This window comes from Bos indicus x Bos taurus, chromosome 11, assembly GCF_003369695.1.
Source record: "Bos indicus x Bos taurus breed Angus x Brahman F1 hybrid chromosome 11, Bos_hybrid_MaternalHap_v2.0, whole genome shotgun sequence".
NCBI classification, from domain to species: Eukaryota; Metazoa; Chordata; class Mammalia; order Artiodactyla; family Bovidae; genus Bos; species Bos indicus x Bos taurus.
Genome location: NC_040086.1, coordinates 7,407,258 through 7,431,403, shown reverse-complemented (window position 1 = coordinate 7,431,403; position 24,146 = coordinate 7,407,258). Strand labels below are relative to the sequence as shown.

The window sequence follows — 24,146 nt, the reverse complement described above, 5'->3', positions numbered from 1 at the left end:
CTCCTCTGTCCACGGAATTTTCCCTGCAAGAATACTGGAGTGAGTTGTCATTTCCTCCTCCAGGGCATCTTCCTGACCCAGGGATCAAACTCACCTCTTGCATCTCCTACATTGGCAGGCGGATTCTTTACCACTGAGCCACCTGGGAAGCCCATAACCTAGGGTGGACATTCCTTGTTATTTCTCCATTTTAAAGTATGTCCACATGAAGAACAGCAAAGTGACTCAGAAACAGCAGGATCTCCAGAATCAGAGACTCTAACATAGGCCAGGCGGGCCCATGTCTGAGATGCATGGGCCTGGCTGCTATTGAGAGTGCAGATAATCTCTGAAATGTCTAATGAACAAAATTGTTCAAGCTGTCATATTAAGTAAAAATCTAAGTTTACAAAGCACTTTTCTATATGACCCTTTAAGTTATCTAACGTCCCCAGGTGGCCCTCGTGGTAAAGAACCCACCTGCAAATGGAGCAGACAGAAGAGAGGTGGGTGGGTTCGATCCCTGGGTGGGGAAGATGCCCTGGAGGAGGGCATGGCGACTCACTCCCGTATTCTTGCCTGGAGAATCCCCTGGACAGAGGAACTTGGTGGGTTTACAGTCCATGGGGTCACAAAGAGCTGGATGTGACTGAGCAACTGAGAACTTTAAGTGACCTACTAGAACTATTGATGTACTGCTTGACTCTACTGGTGGAGTTATGGATGAAATTTCTTTCTTTCTACTCATTTATACTTTCTGAATGGTTTAATGAATATGCATAACTTTTGCAAAGAAAAACAATTTGGAGAAGTAAACAAATTTTAATGTCTTTTTTTTCTGTCTTATTGTGTCTGTGAATAGGAAGTAACAGACCTTGGAAATCATATTTTTCTGGAAGCTGGGTAAGTGGTAAAATGGTAGGCTTTAGGGTTCACCATCTTATGACTAAGACAGCAACATTATGAAGCAACTGCATTAATTAGAAATGTCATGCTATCATGTGGACAGGCAAAAGTATTAGAAATCATAAACTGTACTAATGATGCTGTATTGATCAATCGATCAAAAACTAAGTATCTACAAGCGTATGATGCAGCCCCTATTCCCAGCAGCCTTGAGATGGTCTGCTGATTGTGCTAGCAGTCAGTCAGGTCAAGTGGAGAGAGAATAGTAGGAAAAAAAAAAAAAAAACCCACAAAAACAAACTTACAGACGTAACACACACACACACACACACACACACGTTGATAATCGATAATTACCAAGCACTGACACCTCTTCCATCACATAAATATACTCTTATAAGTGGATTTAATCTTCAAATTCAGTAAATACATTTCATAGATTAGTCATAAAAGCAGTCAGTGTCCAGTAACAGTACACTTAACAGTATTAGCTAACAGCATACCTTCAATCCCAAATTAAACATCTTCATTCAGCATCTTTGTAGGGTTTTCCCAGCAGTTTCCTGTGTTCCCTGTCACAGGACTGAACTAAACCGCTTGGGCAAAGAGGAGGAGAGAACAGTCTCTACCAGAGTCCAAGGCCACACCTCACTTTCCTCTTACCTCACTCTTTCTGCAAGTGTCACCGAGAAGCTATCTTATTCATTGAACTGAAACTTCAAGATGCAAATTCAATTCTCTTAAAAAAAGATTTTCAAAACTTTGAAAGATTTGGAAATAAATCAATACACTAAATAGAGAAATAAAATGAAGCATACTATCCCAAATCAGATATAAGACTGTTACAAGAATATATAAGTGTATTTTACTCATTGACATAGTAAATACAACTCACCTTTCCTCCATGGATTGTCGCTGAAATAGATCAGGCAATATGCTTGAATTAATGTGATCAGTGCATTACAACTATTACTTCCAAAGTGTGGATCTGAGTAAAAGTCTCATGTACATCAGATATTCAGCCAGTTACCCTAAGATAAATATATGGTAGTCACACAAATATTAGAAAGTAAGACTAATCATCTGAAAACTACAAATATTCAAACCTTTACTAAAAAAAAAAAAAAAAAAAACAGCTTGCACATGAAATTCGAATGACGTATAATACACTAGAAAAAGTCTCCATTCCAAAGTCCTACCAAAAGGAATTGTTTTTACAGATGCCATGAGTTAATCAAATACATCTAGCATCGTCTGGAAAACTTAATAGCATGCCACAACTTAATATCACAGTCAACATGCATAACAGAACCCATAATTATTTTTTGTAATAATCAGGCCAAAAGCAAAGAAATAAATGAAGCAATATAAAAATGAAACAGAAGAACACAAAGGAAAGTACCAGGAAAACGTGTATGATAAAACTGAAACCTCCTGAGAAACCAGTTAAGGACCTGAAGTCTTTTCTTTCTTTTTTTTTTTTAACAGGAAAGCCCGGTCCGTACGTAACCCCTAAAACGCCCCGTGATCCGCACACACCTCAGACCTTCATTTCCCACCCCAAGAGCACCCTCCCAGTAAACCAGGTCTAAAAGAAAGTACAAGGTGTGCACAGAAGAGACAATCTGGGGACCAGGGGGTGAGGCACCGGGGGAGCAGCGCCTCTGCCCCACCCCAGGCTCGGCTTCTAAGGGGTCACCCTTCCAGCCGCCTCCGACTCAAGCCCTTGGTGTCCGCAGCAGCTGCAGAGTAAAGTGCTGTGTCTGGAACACGTCAGTCCGCACACCACACAGAGCCTCTGTGCCTCCACTAGGCGAGTCCTCTGCCAGGGGGCTTCCAAAATGCAAATTAGACCTAGGCTTCTCAGATGGATGCCATTTCCATCAAAACTAGTGCCAAACAAACATCTTTGATATGCAAAATGTCTACTCTAGTGAATATAATCATTCCTACATGCCCACCCCCTCAGGTTTTCCTCCAAGAGGTTAAAGCAAACAGCAGATCCGTAAATGCTAATGTACTTGCTGTAAAGCTGAAGTCAGGGAGGGACAACAGGGAAGGGCATCAAATGATGGGAAGAGCTACAACCCATAGGATCTTGGGGAAAGTTAACATTTCATAGTCTTTAATAAAGCAAGACTATTATCACCCTCATCTGGAAGCATTTTGGGCGTTTATAGTGAGTGCATATTAAAAACACATTTCATCAGTAAATCTTCACATGCTGGACAGATTATCAATATAATTTTTAGCTGGGAATTTTAAAATATCAAATAGAATTATGTACAAAGCACAGGCGCTTGGTTTTTACATACTTTCAACCATATTCCATACACAATTAAGCCACTTTCAGTTCATGAAAAATCCAATCTGCGTTATCTGTGATTTGGTATAAAGATTTGTTTCTTTTAAATATAGCCTAAGATTTATATAAGCATGCACAATTAAGTGAATAACTTAACATAACCAAACTTAATTTTGGTTAAGAAAGAAGAATAAATACAGGTTGGTTTTGTGGGGGCCCATTCTGACTGATGAGTTTGTGTGGCTCCTGCTAAGGGAGCAACTTTGATCTATTTTTTAGTGGTGAGTAATCTGCTCACAGGAGCTGGTACCTGTATACGTGGGTATTGACGTACAGAGAAAAGAAGCAGAGTTAATTCTCTGACAACATTTGTTTGTTGTTCATAATTACTCTCCCAAGAATTATTCTTAACAGTAGCGGAAGTGAATGCGAAGGAGGCTTAGATCAAATCATGATCTGCCCCTGATGATGGTTCAGGCCTTTGCTACCTGCAAACTCCAAGTATGGTGAAAGGGATGAGGCCCCTGTTACCTGCAAACTAGGTTCCTGAGGGCACTTAGACAAGACCGAAGCACCTGGAGAGATTCTAGGACCCTCTTATGAGAGAAAATCACAATGGCTAATTCAAATAGCAACTAACAAGTTACACCAACTCATTCTATGCCGGGATCATGGAGACAAAATGAAAAAAAAAAAAAAAGCTCTGTTTTAAATCATTCAGGGAGACACTGGAGGCAGCAGTCTGACTAGTGATGTATCTGAATGTGCCGTCCAACAATCAGAAACAGTAATCCAGCTAGCAGGGAGAAAAAAATTCCCGCCGGGGCCAGGAAGAACGACCAGCCGTACAGCACAGAGGGGCTGAAATCCAAGCAGTCTCTCATTTTCCTGTGTCTGTAGCTTTCCAAGTCGGCCACCGCCTGCACCCAGATGACGTACAGCATCACCACCAGGGCAAACAGGACGCCTGAGGGGACAGAACAAGACACCTTTAGCCTTTCTGAAGATGTCTGCCCGAGCGTGCTAGCAGACCAGTCACACGCCCGACGATAAAACTGTGAGAATGCAACTCTAGCTAAATCGCCTGCTTGGTGTCAGACCTGCTATTGAACGCTTCCTAGGCACATCACTTATCTTCAGTGATCAGGGCACTGAGGGTGGGAGCTGCAGAAGAACAAGGATGGTGGCTGACCTGTGCTGACTGAGCGCTCACCGTGTGCCAGGGGCCGCATCAGGTGCTTGCGAACCTAAGAGTCAAAGATCCCTTGTGCTACTGTGGAAGCCGCTTAGTCGTCTCTGACTCTGTGGGACCCCGTGGACTGTAGCCCGCCAGGCAAGAATCCCTCTGTCCATGGGATTCTCCAGGCAAAAAAACTGGAGTGAGTTGCCATTCCCTTCTCCAGGAGATCTTCAGGGATTGAACCCAGGTCTCCTCAAATGCTGGCAGATTCTTTACCGTCTGAGCCACCAGGGAAGCCCTGCCTAGCAGAATTTACTTTCCAACATTTATTCGTCTTTATTGTATGTCTCGTTTGTGATGAGCATTGTTATACGTTATTTCTTTCAACATGTACAACATACTCATGAAACAGGTACTCTGAACCCCCAGTTTCAAGTTTATGCAAACTCAGCTGGTAGCTTTCCTAGCTGATTTTTAGTTCAAAGTCTTTCTGACTATTGTTATAACAATGTAACATTTATAACTACAGCTAACTGGTGCTGTAAATGTGACAGTGAAAACAGAAGCCAAGTAAGTAAGTACCAGAAAAAAAAACAGAGATGGGAGCACTGAACTAATATAAAAGAACATACGTGACTCTTTAACAAACTTTCTGTGGATTTGTGATCAAGAGCCTTATTAAATAAAAGAAAGGAAGAAAGAAAGAAAGGAGGGAGGGAAATTACTAAACCTTCAATATAATTTATGAACCATTTCAATATAAAACTGCAATCCACCTATTCAAAAATACCGTTGGGATTATAAGGGCAGAGAAGTAGCATAGTGTTGGACGCTTGACTTTATCAAATAACACGACAGAAGAGCTGTATGAATGCGGAAATCTGAGACTACTACTAGGCACATGCTTTTCCATGTGACTGTTACCGTGACAGCAAGGAGGTGCAACCACTGCACTGAGCTGCAGTCTCGAGAGCCGCTAAGTTGATTCACTACTGAATGAGGGACAGGTCCCCATACACGAATTTGTCCCAAAGCAAAATATACTTCCAGTAGTCATGTATGGATATTGAGAGCTGGACCATAAACAAGGCTGAGTGCTAAGAATTGATGCTTTCGAATCATGTGCTGGAAAAGACTCTTGAGAGTCCCTTGGACAGCAAGGAGATCAAACCAGTCAATCCTAAAGGAAATCAATTCTGAATATTCACTGGAAGGGCTGATGCCGAAGCTCTAATCCTTTGCCCACCTGATGCGAAAAGCTGGCTCATTATAAAAGACCCTCATGCTGGGAAAGATTAAGGGCAAGAGGAGAAGGTGGTGGCAAAGGATGAGATGGTTGGATGGCATCACTGACTCAAAGGACATGAGTTTGAGCAAACTCTGGGAGATAGTGAAGGACAGGGAATCGTGACATGCTGCAGTCCATGGGGTTGCAGAGTCAGATACGACTTAGCAACAGAACAACAAAAATATACCTGAGGTCACTTGTTATTTGTCCAAAAGTTCAATCCAAACTTGTTAAGATCTACTGTACTCTTTGAATGAATGAACTGAACTATCGGGTAAAAAAGCTCCACATTCTAATTGCTAGTCTGTCTGGAAGGTAAGCACCACCCTGTGATCAGAAGCAGAGGCTGGGAAACATGGAGAGAAGATTTAACGTGGGTTACAAGCCTAGCCATCCATCGCTCTTATAGAGTTAACCATGTTCCTGAAGTATTTAGGTGTCCTCGCCCTCCTGGGTCATCAATTTCATAAAGAATCTTGAGAAGGGCCCACACGTTATGTCAAAGTATGTCATCATCAGAGCTGAAACTTCACCCTGATCATGATACAAGCTACAGAGTTGTGAAGAGTCAACACAATGGCTTCACTAATAAGAACCATCCTTCACTCTGCCTTCTGCACGTGAATGTAAATATTGCAGCACAGAATAGAGCAGTCTAATCACTGCACGACAACTGGATCACAAAGAGACAGTGAAGCCGGGTCCGGCCAGCAAGCTCCTCGCAGAGCCATGCCCCAGACTGTGACAACAATATGGTGAGGCCATGTGTTGTCTAGCAAGTCTGAGCCCCTCATTGCATTTTTTTTTCAGCAAATACACAGACAGTGTGCTCTGCTAAGGTAAAGGTGTGGCTTGGTCATCTGCATACCCTTTGCCTTATGCAAACACATTGCAAACCATTTTTTATTATTTGTTTTTATATATATATACATATATATATATATGTATATATAAAATCTTCCTTGCATCACGTGAATCTCTTTTGCTTTCAGGTATTTTAATTTTAAAAAGTTTCCTTCATGAAAAACTAGTAGCTTTATACATCTTTTCTTGAAGAATTGTAAATTACTGAATTTAGACTATATTTTTTAAAGTATTGTAGGGCCTTCCAGGTGGCTCAGTGGTAAAGAACCCGTCTGCCAATGCAGGAGACATGGGTTCGACCCCTGGGCCAGGTGGTCTCCACACGCTGTGAAGCAGCGCAGCCCGTGCGCCACAGCTACTGAGCCTGTGCTTTAGAGCCTGGGAGCTGCAACTACGGAAGCCCACGTGCCCCAGAGCCCGTGCTCTGCAACCAGAGAGGACACTAGCAATGAGAAGCTCTCGCACGTTACTGGAGAGTAGCTCCCGCTTGCCGCCAACTAGAGAAAAAGTCTAGGCGGCAGTAAAGACCCAGCACGGCCAAGAATAATAAATAAATAAATAAAATTATTAAAAAGTATTGTAGGACATCATGCAGACGATCCATAATAAGGAAGAATTCAGTTACATTTAATCACTGCTGTTCTTTAAAGAGCAATTACACCCTGAAAGCAACGAATAATAGTGGTTTCTATCAATGCAGTCTTGTTCACTGGTTGGAGACATAGTCCATTTACTTCATAACAGACCAGCTTATGATTATACCCCTGGGGTAAAACAGTGCTTCCCTACTCTTCATAACCCATTACATCGCCAGTGTCTTGTGTGTGTGTGTGTGTGTGTGTGTGTGTGTGTGTGTGTGTGCGCGCGTGCAGACAAACAGAAGTAAAATGAACAAACAAACCTGGGGGAACTACCAGTATTTACACAAGGCCAACACATTAGCTAATATGGCAGCAAAAATTTATGACGGGGGCTGCATGAAGTAAGTAGCCAAAAGAAGAGTCAGGAGACCATTGCTTACAGCGGGACTGATCATCCACACACATATATTGAGGTGAACTGGAGTCAAGTTCTTCACTCCTGAAAAGGGAGTCACAAATTTGAAAAGGGGGGAAAGCTAGAATGAACTCTATGGTGTTTTTTTAGAATTGAATGTGTTGGTGTGAATTGGTGGTTTTAGATAGACGAATAAATGAATGGATACAGAGGCAAATGTGTGCACACACCTGTGTGCGTGTGTGTGCCTAGCTACACTTCCTGGCTGTTCCCTGTGAAAGTCTGGCAGCAACACCACCCCAATTCCACGGAGCACACCGGGCATCCAGATCTCAGCTTCTAAACCCGGGGTTTGGGGCATCTCTGAGAAACAGCTGAGTCCAGGCTGGGACAGAAAGTACAAGACGAATCTGGAACATCATGTTATACCAAAAAAGTACAGGTGTGCTCAGAGAGCAGTGTGGGCGTTCAGAAAACACATCTTGGGGCTTCTCCTAGCCAGTTCTAAGAACATTTGACTATTAAACAAATAATGATAGAAGCCCATTACATCCCATCAAACAAAAGAGGGATCCAAGAGCCCAGAGAGGTATAAATAAGCAAGTAAATAAATAAGTAGGGAGAAGGGAATGCCTTTCATTCAGAATGCTGACATAAATACAGAAGGAAGAGCTGAATCAGAAATCACTGCTAGGTGATCATTTAAGTCAGAATTAATTCAGGCAAGAAACAAAAATGGATACTAAAACTAGTGGATGAAATTTAGATGGGAAATAAATGTTTACACCGGCTCAGAGTCTCTTCCCACAAAAACGCGTATTAGTCGTAAAGAAAAAACAGCAACTTTACACTGAAGAAACCTGGCAAATCCCACTTTACTCAAGGGATCAAAGTTGGTAAAACCAGGGACATGAGAGACTGGTGTCACTTACCACTTCAAGAGATTCAGTGAGAACACAATGTAACGGCTGTGCAGCTGCAGCGGGAAGGGAAGAACCGACATCCAGTACTGAGGAAGCATCAGGCAGACCAACTCAGGAACGTTCCAGAAAACCACAGGCCTGTACTCCTCGAAAGAGCCCAGCTCATGAAGGTCAAAGAAGGATTTATTCTGGTCTGATGGATACTCAGATGACACATCTAAACACAGGGCCTGTTCCAGGACTCGATTCTTTTGCTTTCTTTAATAAACATTGTTGGGAAAATCAGAAAAATCTGAAAGCAGTCTCTGGGTGAAGGGGCTTACCATTTCTCTGTAAGTTTGAAAATATATCAAAACAAGAAACAAAATGTATGAAAAAAGAAAAAAGAAAAAGTGTGGTGGAAATGTGTGGCTACCTGTGCTGGGAAGTGAATGTGGTGGGGGTGGGGTGGGAGGAGAGGACATGGGTTCACACCCAGAGAGATGCATCTCCTATTGATGGGATATCAGCAATATTATTGATGTATGGATCAATACTGTATGGATGTGAGAGGTGGACCATAAAGAAGGCTGAGCAATGAAGAATTGATGCTTTCAAACTGGTGCTCGAGAAGATTCTTGAGAGTCCCTTGGACGGAAAGGAGATCAAACCAGTCAATCCTAAAGGAAATCAACCCAGAATACTCATTGGAAGGACTGCTGCAGAAGCTGAAGCTCCAATACTCTGGCCACCTGATGCAAAGAGCCAACACTTGGGAAAGACCCTGATGCTGGAAACGACTGGGGGCAGCAGGAGAAGAGGGCAACAGAGAATGAGATAGTTGGATGGCATCACCTACTCAGTGGACATGAGTTTTAGTAAATTCTGGGACATAGTGAAAAGACAGGGAAGCCTGGCGTGCTGCAGTCCATAGGGTCACAAAGAGTCAGACACGATTTAGGGATTGAACAACAACAATTATTGATTTGGTCCACCCACCAAGTGAAGCACTAACACTATGGAAAAATCTTAACTACAAAAAGAAATTCATAAAAACATAAGCAATAGCTGTCTTGAGAGACAAGTGTATTATATTTCAAACCCACTTGCCACAGTGATTTTAGCAGGCATAGAAAGTATTGCCAATATTCAGGTAATAATTGTTTTAAATGAAGTTATATTTAAATTAGGTCATACATTTTGAAAGCATAACTTATCTCCAATTGAATTTTATAATTTCTATTTTTTGAAGTCTAACAAAAATTCATAAAATAGCTTCAGTTCAGTTCAGTCACTCAGTCGTGTCCGACTCTTTGCAACTCCATGAATCGCAGCACGCCAGGCCTCCCTGTCCATCACCATCTCCCGGAGTTCACTCAGACTCACGTCCATTGAGTCAGTGATGCCATCCAGCCATCTCATCCTCTGTCGTCCCCTTCTCCTCCTGCCCCCAATCCTTCCCAGCATCAGAGTCTTTTCCAATGAGTCAACTCTTCGCATGAGGTGGCTAAAGTACTAGAGTTTCAGCTTTAGCATCATTCCTTCCAAAGAAATCCCAGGGCTGATCTCCTTCAGAATGGACTGGTTGGATCTCCTTGCAGTCCAAGGGACTCTCAAGAGTCTTCTCCAACACCACAGTTCAAGAGCGTCAATTCTTCAGCGCTCAGCCTTCTTCACAGTCCAATTCTCACATCCATACATGAGCACAGGAAAAACCATAGCCTTGACTAGACGGATCTTTGTTGGCAAAGTAATGTCTCTGCTTTTGAATATGCTATCTAGGTTAGACATAACTTTCCTTCCAAGGAGTAAGCGTCTTTTAATTTCATGGCTGCAGTCACCATCTGCAGTGATTTTGGAGCCCAGAAAAATAAAGTCTGACACTGTTTCCACTGTTTCCCCATCTATTTCCCATGAAGTGATGGGACTGGATGCTATGATCTTTGTTTTCTGAATGTTGAGCTTTAAGCCAACTTTTTCACTCCTCACTTTGACCTTCATCAAGAGGCTTTTTAGTTCCTCTTCACTTTCTGCCATAAGGGTGGTGTCATCTGCATATCTGATGCTGGTATTTCTCCCAGCAATCTTGATTCCAGCTTGTGTTTCTTCCAGCCCAGCGTTTCTCATGATGTACTCTGCATAGAAGTTAAATAAGCAGGGTGACAATATACAGCCTTGATGTACTCCTTTTCCTATTTGGAACCAGTCTGTTGTTCCATGTTCAGTTCTAACTGTTGCTTCCTGACCTGTACACAGATTTCTCAAGAGGCAGGTCAAGTGGTCTGGTATTCCCATCTCTCAGAATTTTCCACAGTTTATTGTGATCTACATAGTCAAAGGCTTTGGGATAGTCAATAAAGTAGAAATAGATGTTTTTCTGGAACTCTCTTGCTTTTCCCATGATCCAATGGATGTCGGCAATTTGATCTCTGGTTCCTCTGCCTTTTCTAAAACCAGCTTGAACATCAGGAAGTTCACGGTTCATGTATTGCTGAAGCCTGGCTTGGAGAATTTTGAGCATTACTTTACTAGCGTGTGAGATGAGTACAATTGCGCGGTAGTTTGAGCATTCTTTGGCATTGCCTTTCTTTGGGACTGGAATGAAAACTGACCTTTTCCAGTCCTGTGGCCACTGCTGAGTTTTCCAAATTTGCTGGCATATTGAGTGCAGCACTTTCACAGCATCATCTTTCAGGATTTGAAATAGCTCAACTGGAATTCCATCACCTCCACTAGCTTTGTTTGTAGTGATGCTTTCTAAGGCCCACTTGACTTCACATTCCAGGATGTCTGGCTCTAGGTTAGTGATCATACCATCGTGATTATCTGGGACATGATCTTTTTTGTACAGTTCTTCTGTATATTCTTGCCACCTCTTCTTGATATCCTCTGCTTCTGTTAGGTTAAAATAGCTTACTGGAGGCATAATCAAAATATGGTCCCAAAGCCCATGAAGCTTTGTGATCATAATAAAACAAATAAACGGACAAATAATTATGGCATATCAAGAACAAGGTGGGTTTCTTATTGGCCGTGTGGTGAGAAGAGCATTTTTTTTGTACAAAGGTCATTTTCTGGTCTAATGTCTTTAGTCAATGAATCCTATGTATTGGGTATTATCTATCAGATTTTTCAAATACTTACTACTTTTTTAGATTGGCATGATAACTTCCAACACTAAACATCCTTTATATTCAATACTCTGTACTCTTTTTTTTTTTTAACTTTTTGGCCATTCCCCATGGCATGCAGAACCTTAGCTCCCTAACTAGGGATTGAACCCTCATCTCCTGCATTGGAAGCACAGAGTCTTAACCACTAGACCACCAGGGAAGTGTCAATACTCTGTACTTTCTTGTGAAACAATGATTGATAGAGAATGATTGTGCACATATATCCATATCTACTCATAAGTAGTGAGGGGTTTGATCTGAGAAGCAGTTTCATTTAAGGCCAAGGAAGGGTCTGCTGATGGTAACTGAGTTTCAGAAAGTATATGGCGGTTGAAGAGCACAGGGCTGCAATCTGTCTACCCTGGTTCAGGTTCACTGTTTAGAAAGTTTAAACTTTAGTAGCTGAGTAACACTGAGCATGGTTCTAACGTCTCTGTGTCTCCGATTCATCACTAGTAAAATACAGATGACGCAAGGTGCCCACCGAAGAGAGCAATAAGAGAAATGAACAGAGGAAAGCACTCCAGGAGCAAGATGCCCCAGACAGGACGAGCACATAGCCAACACTGAGCTTTGGCGTACGCTCTTGCTGTGGCTAGAAATATCATCCTCCGAAACCTTCTGAAGGGTCAGAGCTTCTCATGTGACAGGACTATTTCAGGACGGGCCAAGAGGCACGAGAAGCAGCTTGCCATAGATTCTCCTTTCGGAGACTTCATGGAAGCAGAGAGGGAAAAGGTGGTTTCACGTGTTTGCCCGGGCCTTGCTGGAATCCTCCACCAGGTGGCGCCCGTCACCTCACAGCCCCTGTCTAGGGGATATTTCAGAAAGCGCATCAGGCGAATCCAGACCAGAGCTTAGTCGTGTTAAGGACGTTTTCTGTTTCCACTGTCCAGTCAAGCAAGCCTCCCTCCCCTCCACAGCAGCCCCTTGGTCATAGGAAGCAGAGATTCTTCCTAGGAAAATCCAACCCCTGTTGATCTGATCATTCAGACACATCTATACCTCATGTGCTTCTCTTCTACATAAGAAAGCATGTGTGAAGGGAAAAAGGCCTCAGAAAACATAACATAATCTAGTGAAGAAAGCAATATGCCTTGCCTACTCACTGCTAGTTATTTTCCAGCAAATGACAGTTTGGGGAAAGGGTGTGGAATCAAACAGAATATTCGCAAACAAATTAAACCCCTCACAGTACCAAGTAAACAGTAGACGTTAATGATGCACGTACTTTGGAAGAGGAAAACGAGGCAGATGGAAACACACTCTGCCCGTCCACCTTGGCAGAATTCACTCCAAACCAGAGATCCTATTTATAGGCCAGAAAGTCTTGTCACCTGACATGTTTAAGACTCCTCAGGCTGGAGGTTAATTATTCAGTGCATTCATTTGCAGGCCTGTTACTCTAGGTCTCAGCTCAGATACATCTTTTAAAAGGGGGTGGGGAGCATTTACTTATCCAAGTTTCAAATTGAAGCTTTTTTTCAAAAATGTTCCACCTGAGCAGGCTTCTCACATCCTCGATTCACCTGGGCAGGAGCTGACCACAGTCCAGATGGTCCCCAGCAAGGATGGTGCAACCCGCCAAGGTTGGGGTGGTGGGGGCGGGGGTGACTCCTCTCTCCCCCTCACACCCACCTCCCCTCTGCAGCCATCATCTGGCTCAGAGGTTAAACTGACTGTGATGCGTCCTTTTTGAATTCCTCCTCCGGGGACTTGTCCCTTCGCTTTAGTGTCACGTACAGGCAGACCTCGTTTTACTGCCTTTCACTTGACTGTGCGTCTCAGGTACTGCATTTTGTAGTGAAGTGAAGGTCTGTGGCAACCTGCACCGAGCGAGTCTGTCAGCGCCGTTTTTCCACATACCTTTGGCTCACTTTGTGTTTCTGCGTCACATCATGGCCGTCCTCACGCTATTTCAACCGTGTTTTAGACATAACGGTATTGCACACTAATGGATTACAGCAGAGAAGGGTCTGGAAGCAAACCCATCATCTCTTCGACGTGTGCCTGTGTCTACCACGTTGACTCCCATTCAAAACCAAGACAGGGCAAGTCTGATTCTAACAGTCTGTGCCACAAATCTCAGCTGAGAAGCAATGTGGAGAAAAAGGAAACTCCAAGGTGCTTCTGAGAAAGAAAAGTATTCTGACTTTAAAGTACTTTTGTAAATAACAACTCTTCTAAGCTCTTCCCTATTTAATACCAGCCAAGGTTGACTTACTCTGGTACTTGATATTTATATTAAAAAAAAAAAGTCAGATTGAGGACATTAAAATTCCCCATGAGAATAGTATCAGAATCCAACACGATGATTTTCCTAGACAAATCCCCAAATATAACAACTGAAGCTGCAAAGCAAGTGTACAAAAACGGGTACTTTTAGAAACATAAGAGTCACTGGTTCCTCTGTTCCTAATTAGAAGGTGAACTGTACACCTGAGACTCTGGACTGAGCACAAGGAAAAGCTGAGCAGCCATTCTGCATTTCCGGAAAATCCGAGACACTAATTCTCCTTCAACAGTACATCCGCCTGACAGATCAGCAATGCCTAGTTATTATTCGTCACTATTTCCCTCCACCGCCCACCTCCAACAGACCAGAGCCCTGAATAAAATGCTCAAGTCCTGTACTTTGGTGTATATTTGGTTCCATACTGAGAAGTTATGCTTTTGATTTCCTCTGAAAGCCCACTTCTTGCCTGCTAAGAAGATAGAAGCTTTAGCAAAGCCGTGGGCAAGCCCTTGCAGGCCCTCCAGGCCAGTTTCCCTCACGGGGAGGTCCCCTCAGCTCCCCGGGTCAGCAGCTATTTATAGTCTGGGTCTCGCTACAGGGACTGGAGAGGGCAGGGGCACTCAGAGAGGTGTGTGTGCCTGTAAGTGGAGAACGCCTGCCTCCAGGCCATCAGCAGTTCTTCCCTGATCCCTCCTGCTCTTGGTCTGTTTTCTCCACACTCTCCTCTGCTCTGACTATTTGGCTTTATCTGGAGGAAGATGGGAGGAGCCGGGCATGATCCCTGAGCCTCCTGTGAGCCACTTGTTTGGTCTCAGCCAAAGGAGAGTGAATATCCAACATACATCCCTGGGATTCTAGGAGCTACTTTTTCTGGCATTAGAGTAAAAAAATGTCTTCTGCAGTATGCATCCATCACATCTGTGTTTTCTCTAGAAATGAGTGTGGTTCACCATGAACCACTACAAATTCCACTGATCTTTTAAGGGAAATAAGAAAACACACCACAAATCCGATGTGCTTCTGAGTCAGTTTTACCCTCTTGAAGAAGAATGTCATGTTCCCTTCATATCCACTTACCCCCCTGACCCGTTTTAAGGGGCTCCCATCCCTACCCTCTTAGAAAGCACTGTCCTCCAGACTGGAAGGACATGCTTAGGGTGTCTGCCACAGGTGGCAGAGGGTTTGTACAGCTCACCCCACTCACTCCACTCACGTCCCTGGTGAGCCAGGGCAGCATGTGAAACAGCTGTCTGGACAAGGAAAGGATGTGCCCTGCGGTCACTGAACGGGGCAGGAGTCAGGCCACAACTTGGCCGCCATCACCCTCCAAAGGACTCACTGCACTGCCAAGGTGTCCTTTCCTTTGGCTAGCATACCCTGGGCCTGGAGTGTGGGCTTCGATGTTCCTCTGACTTACAAGATGAGCGTGCAGTCTCACCAACATGAGATGCTAACAAGGCATTTAGCCAAGATTCAGAAGTTTCCCAGCTCTCTCGACACAGGTGAGACTCTGTGGAGCTCTACATCCAGCAGAAAAAAATATAATCCCAGGTTGTCATTCAGGAAAAGTTGATTTCAGTTATGGAAGAGAAATCTCTCTACCCTGTTGTTCAGGTGCTGAGTTGTGTCCGACTCTTTGTGACCCCCTGGACTGCAACACAACAGGCTTCCCTGTCCTTCAGCATCTCCTGGAGTTTGCTCAAACTCATGTCCATTGAGTTGATGATGCCATCCAACCATTTCTTCCTCTGCTGCCCTCTTCTCCTCCTTCCCTCAATCTTTCCCAGAATTGGGGTCTTATCTAAATAGGTGGCTCTTCGCATCAGGTGGCCAAGGTATTGGAACTTCAGCTTCAGCATCAGTCCTTCTAATGAATATTTAGGATTGATCTCCTTTAGGATTGACTGGTTTGATCTCCTTGAGGTCCAAGGGACTCTCCACAATTAAAAACAATCAATTCTTTGGCACTCAGCCTTCTTTATACCCTGATAAGCTGATAAAATACTATTTTTAGCTGTGATGGATTATCACCCAATGTCAGTGTCCCAGAACATCCCAAACCCTGTCCTCATTATTTCCTGTACACTCAGAGATCTTACTCATGCACAGCAATTCCTGCATTCATGTCGCTTTGGCCGGCGTTAGGAACACTCAGCCACACAATGATTTTCTCCACATAATTCAAATGCTTTTTAATGCCACACCTTCTGACATCTTTCCTATCATATCTGGTATCACAGGGTGTGGAGAAGCCGTGAGTCAGCCCTCCATAGCTGCCCCACGGAGTTCACATTGGAAGAAAGCTCAGCAACTCTTTAGGCCTTGGAGTGGTGTGGCAGAGACTCACTTAAACAGACTCGGGGGCTGTCACGTCCTGACGATCACCTCGCACTTGGTCCGGAACTGAACTTCCGTGGGGAACACATGGCCCGGCCGGAGGAGGCATCTGGCCCAGAGCGGGAAGTGATGACACAGGGCCTTCAGACTCTGCCTGAGCCGCTGACAGGGCGCGAGGAAGGCCGCGGACCCCACCCCTGCTCACACGGACAGCTGTGACGTCAGCACGCCACGGCCGTGCGTGGGATGTGCCCAAGCGGCCTGCGTGCTGATACCAGCGTTGGCCTGCGTGCTGATACCGGAGTCCGCCTGCGTGCACACACCAGCAAGGCCAGTCGGAATGTGGTTCCGCCCTCTCCAGTCCGTCTGTCCAAATAAAGAGGGAGTGTCTTGTTTGTGGTGAGTATAAAGTAGCTCCGGCAACTGCGGGCCCGGGCCACACCTGTTCCCGACTGCCAGGCCCAGCATGGAGAGTTGGCATGGGGAGACAAGGAGGTCTGGAGTGACCAGCAAGCCCTGAAAAGGAGAGGTTTTGGAATACTTGCCCCCTGGGATGAGAACTCTTCGTTTTGAAAACGTGATCTCTAACCACAGAAAGCTAGATAAATTCGATCTAGTTTAACTCAGTAAATGATTACATGCATGGTTCCATGTTAAATACAGTACAGGAAAATCCTGGCTGCCCCCAAAACCTAGTGATCAGAGCACATTTTCCTAATGTCCCTATAGAATAGTCTGTGAATTTCCATTTCCAACTCTGACAGTATTAATTGCCTATTAAAATATCTGGGGGTGCAAATAGTAGACAACTGAAAGATTTTTAAAGTTTGTCTCTCAATAACACTCAGGCTTATGGATGATTTATTAAAGCCCCATAATTGCTTTAAAAGATGTGTCTCATGGTGGAAATTGCTACTAGACAGTAAGTTTCAGGTATTCCTGAGAACGTTACTTTTACTGTCCAAACTGATAAAAAAAAAATTTGTAATTTAAAAAAATCTCATCCGATGGAATACCTCCTTATGTTCTTAGGAAATAAATGGCCATGCACGAACAGTAAATAATTGGTCTGTGAAGGAAATTAAAAGTCAGATTTGAAGCTTTCTTGTAACTGTCTGGTTGAGTGGCTTTCAGGACCGGGTTCCTGGAACACATTGACTCCTCCCTTTCCCATAAAGTCCTGAGCCAAGAGGACCTCAGCCCCATACCCAATGCAGCCAGAGAGAAAACCTACTGGTCAAATATGAATCAGATGCTTCATCTTTCTTCAGAGTCCTCAACCAAACTAATTCTTTAGATACACAATTTTCTCAAACAAATTATAAAATGAAAAAAAAAATGACCATCAAACACACAAACACACAATTCTCTAATAAGACAAAACTCAGGATCACAGTATCTCTGAGTTTAAAACAATCATGTTGCCCATAATGTAAGTACTGGACATATTCCCTAGGGAATATGCTAGGACATATTCCCTTTATGAAGAAAGGTTTAAAAAGATGGAAAAGCAAAGAAGAAGAAAGAAAGGTTTACACATTTTAGTAGAAGGAGATTATTTCTGGGAAGATCATGGGAAAATATACACCATAACTAGACCTTTGAATGAAATGACAGTAGAGTGTGATTTGGGTGAGAAAATATATTTGATGAAGAAGATGCTCCGTTTTAAGGCATATAAGGGATTCCAGTTTAGTTCAGACACTCAGTCATGTCCGACTCTTTGCGACACCATGGACTTCAGCATGCCAGGCTTCCCTGTCCATCACCAACTCCCTGACACTACTCAAAACTCATGTCTATTGAATCAGTGATGCCATCCAACCACCTCATCCTCTGTTGTCCCCTTCTCTTCCTGCCTTCAATCTTTCCCAGCATCAGAGTCTTTTCCAATGAGTCAGTTCTTCCCATCAGATGGCCAAAGTATTGGAGTTTCAGCTTCAGCATTTGTCCTTCCAATGAATATTCAGGACTGATTTCCTTTAGGATGCTGGTTGGATCCTAAACTGGTTGGATCTTCTTGCAATCCAAGGGACTCTCGAGAGTCTTCTCCAGTTCAAAAGCATCAATTCTTCAGCACTCAACTTTCTTTATATTCCAACTTTCACATCCATACATGACTACTGGAAAAACCATAGCTTTGACTAAGCTAAGCTAAGCTAAGTCAGTCGTGTCCAACTCTGTGCAACCCCATAGATGGCAGCCCACCAGGCTCCCCTGTCCCTGGGATTCTCCAGGCAAGAACACTGGAGCGGGTTGCCATTTCCTTCTCCAGTGCATGAAAGTGAAAAGTAAAAGTGAAGTCACTTAGTCGTGTCCAACTCTTCGCGACCACATGGACTGCAGCCTACCAGGCTCCTCCATCCATGGGATTTTCCAGGCAAGAGTACTGGAGTGGGTGCCATTGCCTTCTCCGTAGCTTTGACTAGACAGACCTTTGTCAGCAAAGAAATGTCTCTGCTTTTTAATATGCTGTCTAGGTTGGTCATAGCTTTTCTTCCAAGGAGCAAGCATCTTTTAATTTCATGGCTGCAGTCACCATCTGCAGTGATTCTGGAGCCAAGAAAATAAGGTCTCTCACTGTTTCCATTGTTTCCCCATCTATTTGCATCCCTATGAAGTGATGGGACCAGATACCATGATCTTAGTTTTTTGAACATTGAGTTTTAAGCCAACTTTTTCACTTTCCTCTTTCACTTTCATCAAGAGGCTCTTTAGTTCCTCTTCACTTTCTGCCATAAGGGTAGTGTCATCTGCATATCTGAGGTTATTGATATTTCTCCCAGCAATCTTGATTCCAGCTTGTGCTTCATCCACCCCTGCATTTCACATGATGTACTCTGCATACTCCTTGGAAGGAAAGTTATGACCAACCTAGATAGCATATTCAAAGCAAATACATTACTTTGCCAACAAAGGTCCATCTAGTCAAGGCTATGGTTTTTCCTGTGCTCATGTATGGATGTGAGAGTTGGACTATGAAGAAAGCTGAGCGCCGAAGAATGAATGCTTTTGAACTGTGGTGTTGGAGAAGACTCTTGAGAGTCCCTTGGACTGCAAGGAGATCCAACCGGTCCATTCTAAAGAAGATCAGTCCTGGGTGTTCTTTGGAAGGAATGATGCTAAAGCGGAAACTCCAATACTTTGGCCACCTCATGCAAAGAGTTGACTCACTGGAAAAGACTCTGATGCTGGGAGGGATTGGGGGCAGGAGGAGAAGGCGACAACAGAGGATGAGATGGTTGGATGGCATCACCGACTTGATGGACGTGGTTGGTGATGGACAGGGAAGCCTGGCGTACTGTAGTTCATGGCGTCGCAAAGAGTCAGACACAACTGAGCGACTAAACTGAACTGAACTCTGCATATAGATTTCTCAGGTCAGGTGGTCTGGTATTCCCATCTCTTAAAGAATTTTCCACAGTTTGTTGTGATTCACACAGTCAAAGGCTTTGGCGTAATCAATAAAGCAGAAGTAGATTTTTTCCTGGAATTCTCTTGTTTTTTCTATGATTCAGTGGATGTTGGCAATTTGACCCCTGATTCTTCTGCCTTTTCTAAATCCAGCTTGAACATCTGGAATTTCATGGTTCACGTACTGTTGAAGCCTGGCTTGGAGAATTTTGAGCATTACTTTGCCAGTATGTGAGATGAGTGCAATTGTGCAGTAGTTTGAGCATTCTTTGGCATTGCCTTTCTTTGGGATTGGAATGAAAACTGACCTTTTCCAGTCCTGTAGCCACTGCTGAGTTTTCCAAATTTGCTGGCATATTGAGTGCAGCACTTTCACAGCATCATCTTTTAGGATTTGAATAAGGGATTCGGTCTAATAGAATTATGAGGTATAGAGTTATTTTTCTATTTGTACTATGATCATTTCAGTGGGACTTAGAAGGACTGGTGGACTTTCCTGGTGGCTCAGATGGTAAAGTGTCTGCCTACAATGCAGGAGACCTGGGTTCGATCCCTGTGTCAGGAAGATGCTCTGGAGAAGGAAATGGCAACCCATTCCAGTACTCTTACCTGGAAAATCCCATGGACAGAGGAACCTGGTAGGCCACAGTCCATGGGGTTGCAAAGAGTCAGACACGACTGAGCGACTTCCCTTAGAAGGACTAGTTGGAAAGCTGACTATTTTAGTTTAAAATAACTATTTTATTTTAAATGCAGGTTTTACAGAGAAGGTGCTTAGATAACACATATGAACCACAGTTATGAAAATGGAATGATGATGTTGTAGAAAAAATTGATTTTCAGCTGAGATAAACAAATCATGAGGATTTGTAATATCATAACAGGCTATCTTCTTAGGAACACACAAGAGGCTTCACATACATCCAGATGTTATAGACAGATGTGTTGTGACTCCCATTTTACAGGTGGAACTTTAACAGGACAAGGGAGATTAAAAGGCTCTTACAGCAGAGCTTCCCTGCCTATTGTCTTCATTCACAGAACCTGGATACAATGAGCAAATGGAAAACACAAAGTCCCTGGAAAAGTGTGTGCCGCCCAGGCCGCACTCAGGAAATACTGTATGTGCATATTAGCATATTACTAACTCCTAGAAGTCTCACCTGTGAAACCAGAACTGGAGAATACAAAGACGTATTCCACGGCTAGAAATCACAGCCTTCACGCTGGACGTACCTGCGGCAATGTAGGCGCCTCCCCCGGCTTTGTAGAGAAGGTGGCTGGTGAAGGGTGCTGCGCAGATGATCAGAAAGCTTGCAGTCACCACGGCGACCACCCCCAGAAGCATCAGGACTGCCCAGAAGCCGCGGTAAACTGCAGGTCCCAGGAGAAAAGGAGAAGTCAGGCACGCTTAGATCGTGAACATGGCAGACGGTCGCACAGTAAGTTTCTCTCTTCTCTGTGTTTCTAATTTCAGCCCCAGCACTGCTGGGCAGCCTCCCAGGCTGTGGTCCTGAGTTATCTTTGAAACGAAGCCTCACCAGATGACTTTGGATTCAATGATGCCGGACTTCTATCAACACAAGCTTGGTATTTACACCACGCACAAGCTTAATATACTCTGGGAGCTCTTTTTCTGACCAGCTTATCCATTTAGAAATGGGAACACTCAGAGTTCTAGAAAGACTCCTCTTGAGCAAATTCCCAGATGGGTCACACACAGGAGTTTACACCAAATGGACAAAGACATGAAAACGCATTCACATCCACAAACACTGCCTCTTACTTCCTGCCAAGATGATGCTTGTACTGCAGTGATCCCTGAGAAGCTGGTAACAGTCCCCCCAGTTTCCTAACAAAATAGTGGGCTCTTATTTAGATTGTGACTCTATTGGAAAATAGTCTTAAGGTAATAAAAATGACAAGTAAAGCCAAAAAATAAAAAGGTTTGTATAGACTGAGATTTAAAATAAGATATTTTTAAGACTCACTACTTTCTATTAATATTTGTTCTTAGAAAGATTTAAAATGAAAAGTTATAATGGTCTCTTAGTCAAGGGTCAGTAAGTCTGAATTAATGGATGCAGCTGGTGATAAATAAATAGTAGATTTGGTGACATATAGTAATCGAATAAAGAGGAATTCTAATGATCATTTTTGAGTGGGATCATTACTGATCCACTAAACAAATTCATCATTTCCCAAAGGCTAAAACACAAAAACAAATTCCTACATGTGTAAATGAGGGAAAGCGTAGCACCACATACTGGGGAAATTATACTTTTTTTATGAAAATACAGAAACTTCCTAAGAAAGTAAAGAATGATTTTTCTCAACAAGCCCACCTGGCCAAAAAAAAAAATACATATATATATATATATATATATATATATATAAATCAACTGGAATCTTTAAGAGGAAAGAAGATGGGAAGATGGAATATTGAGGAGAGGAGCCACTGCAGTTAAACAGGAAAAGGAAGTTTACATTTTGTGTGAGTAACTGGGTTTTGAAGGCAAGAACACAAGGGCAGGCTTTCACCTCACACGCCGATGTGTCTCGTGGGGCACGCTGCTGAGTTGACTGTGTAAGGAGGCACTCTGTGGTTGTATTCCAGCTCTTCGGGGCACAGAGCAGGAAAGTACTGGTCGACTTGACTGTAGGAAGTAAGACGGAAGGCTCTGAGACAAACCTTTGCCTTCCCTGTCCGACCAGAGTTACTAGGTAACAGAGGAGCCTCACAGCTTACACTTTCATGCACCTCATTTACTGCACTATTAGGAGGTGGTTCGGTGGCAAGCGGGGTGTAAATGTCAATAAGCAGTGGTCCGGGAAAAGTGGAGCATGGCAAATTATAAAGCATAGTACAGTAGAGAAACACAGCTTTTGGAATCAGAATGACTTGAGTATTCACCACTTACAGTTACTTAAACTTAGGTGTTAGTCACCCCACATCCTGTCCAGTGAGCTCAGGAAGTTAGTGACCCATAGGACACGTTCTGTACACACACAAAAACAATAATTTGTGGACCTAGCTTGACCATGCAGAGACAAGAATACTCGCCTGCTCAACCTTGAGGAGGAACTGCTGATGGAAGCATGACATCTATTCAAGAAAAACAAAGAAGCTCTTCTCCCCCTCCCCGCTTCTCCTTTGATTATGAAACTGTAGCCCAGTAAGTTCCAGGGTACTGCATTTCTCACTTGTCTGCTTATAAAGCTCACAACTAACCTATTCTAAGAAATCACTTCTTATCTGTCACTTTGCCTCTTGCTGAACTCTTTTCTGCACTGAGACTGAGTGCTCTGGGTACCGGAGCTCTTTGGAGCCCCTAAAATGACTCCTAACGATATCAGAGGGACTGCAAGAGAGAGAAAGCATCTGGTGAGGGTGAGAGCAAAAGAGAGCCAGAGGGAAATGGGGGGTAAATGCCCCCAGGAACTGCTGACCCTGAGACCTGCTACCTCCTGCCCTGGTTTGCTCTAGCACAACCGCCTGACTTTGGATTCTCAGTCCCTGGGAAAATGCAGGAGCAACAGACTGGTACTTCTTGGGGTCGTGGCTACCCAGAGAGTTGTGACCATACAGACACAGCTTCCAAGTGAACTTCCTTAGGGCAATCACCACAGCCTTTGTTTCTGCCCCCGCTTCAGTGTTCCGAAGTGCGCAACTCTCAGCCTATTTCAGAATTTCTTGGAACTTCCTGTTTCTTAGCTAATTATATTACCTAGTTTGCATATGTGGCACACTTTGATTCCAGAATGGAAATGTTTGGTTGTAATGAAGAATCATCTCGGAATTGTGTAGTTCCTTCACTGTCTGAAGTAAAACTGAGGCAATCCGAGAATTTTCAACATGAAGTGAATTACACTGCATGTGTTTTGAGCGATTACTAGCTGTGTGACTCCGATAGAACACAGTTTTCTAAACCAGAAAGCACTATCCTTCAAATAAGTTTATAGGGAGGATTGAAAACATACATGAAAAGTAGTTACATGCAGTAAAGAATCAAAAATATTTGTTCCTACTATTATTTTTACATGCTTTGTCATAAAATGCTCTTATCAACAATGTAGTTAGTATTTAAAAGATATCTATTAACCTCATGGATCTAGGATAGGGTAAGCTTTCAGTTCTAGTACATAGACACTAAAAAGTTTAAAGAATGTTCTTGTTTGGTTAGTGATTTATATATTGTTTAAGACTCCTGCTGCTGCTGCTAAATCGCTTCAGTCATGTCCAACTCTTCGCGACCCCATGGATTGCAGCCCACCAGGCTCCTCCGTCCATGGGATTTTCCAGGCAAGAGTACTGGAGTGGGGTGTCATTGCCTTTTCCGGTTTAAGACTCCTAGATCTTGAATGTATCTCTGAGAATACTTAATCTGTTTCCTTGTTCTTAATATGAGCCCATAAAAACTGCAAGTTCTGTCTCTGAAAGCTCTGAACTATGCCAAGTGAAAACATCTCTAAAAATCCATTTCTACCATTAAACACAATTCAAAGCTCAACTTAAATGATATTGAATTTCTATTAATTCCTTAGAACATGAAGCAAGATATACAA

At 43.3% G+C, this 24,146-nt stretch overlaps 1 protein-coding gene across 3 annotated transcripts in view; it reads right to left on the bottom strand.

Moving 5' to 3' along the window:
- Positions 1–1,258: 1,258 nt before the first annotated feature.
- The window catches only part of TMEM182 (transmembrane protein 182), a 61,577-nt gene continuing 38,689 nt past the window's right edge, over positions 1,259–24,146 (bottom strand). For 2 of the 3 annotated variants that reach the window (XM_027554778.1, XM_027554779.1), the window contains exons 4-5: positions 20,817–20,954; positions 1,259–4,157 (exon numbers count right to left, since the gene is read on the bottom strand). In XM_027554778.1, coding sequence (XP_027410579.1) covers positions 3,937–4,157; positions 20,817–20,954 — 359 coding nt within the window. In that variant the 3' untranslated portion in view covers positions 1,259–3,936. The remainder of the gene's footprint in view (positions 4,158–20,816; positions 20,955–24,146) is intronic. The other variant, XM_027554780.1, reaches the window with a different exon arrangement.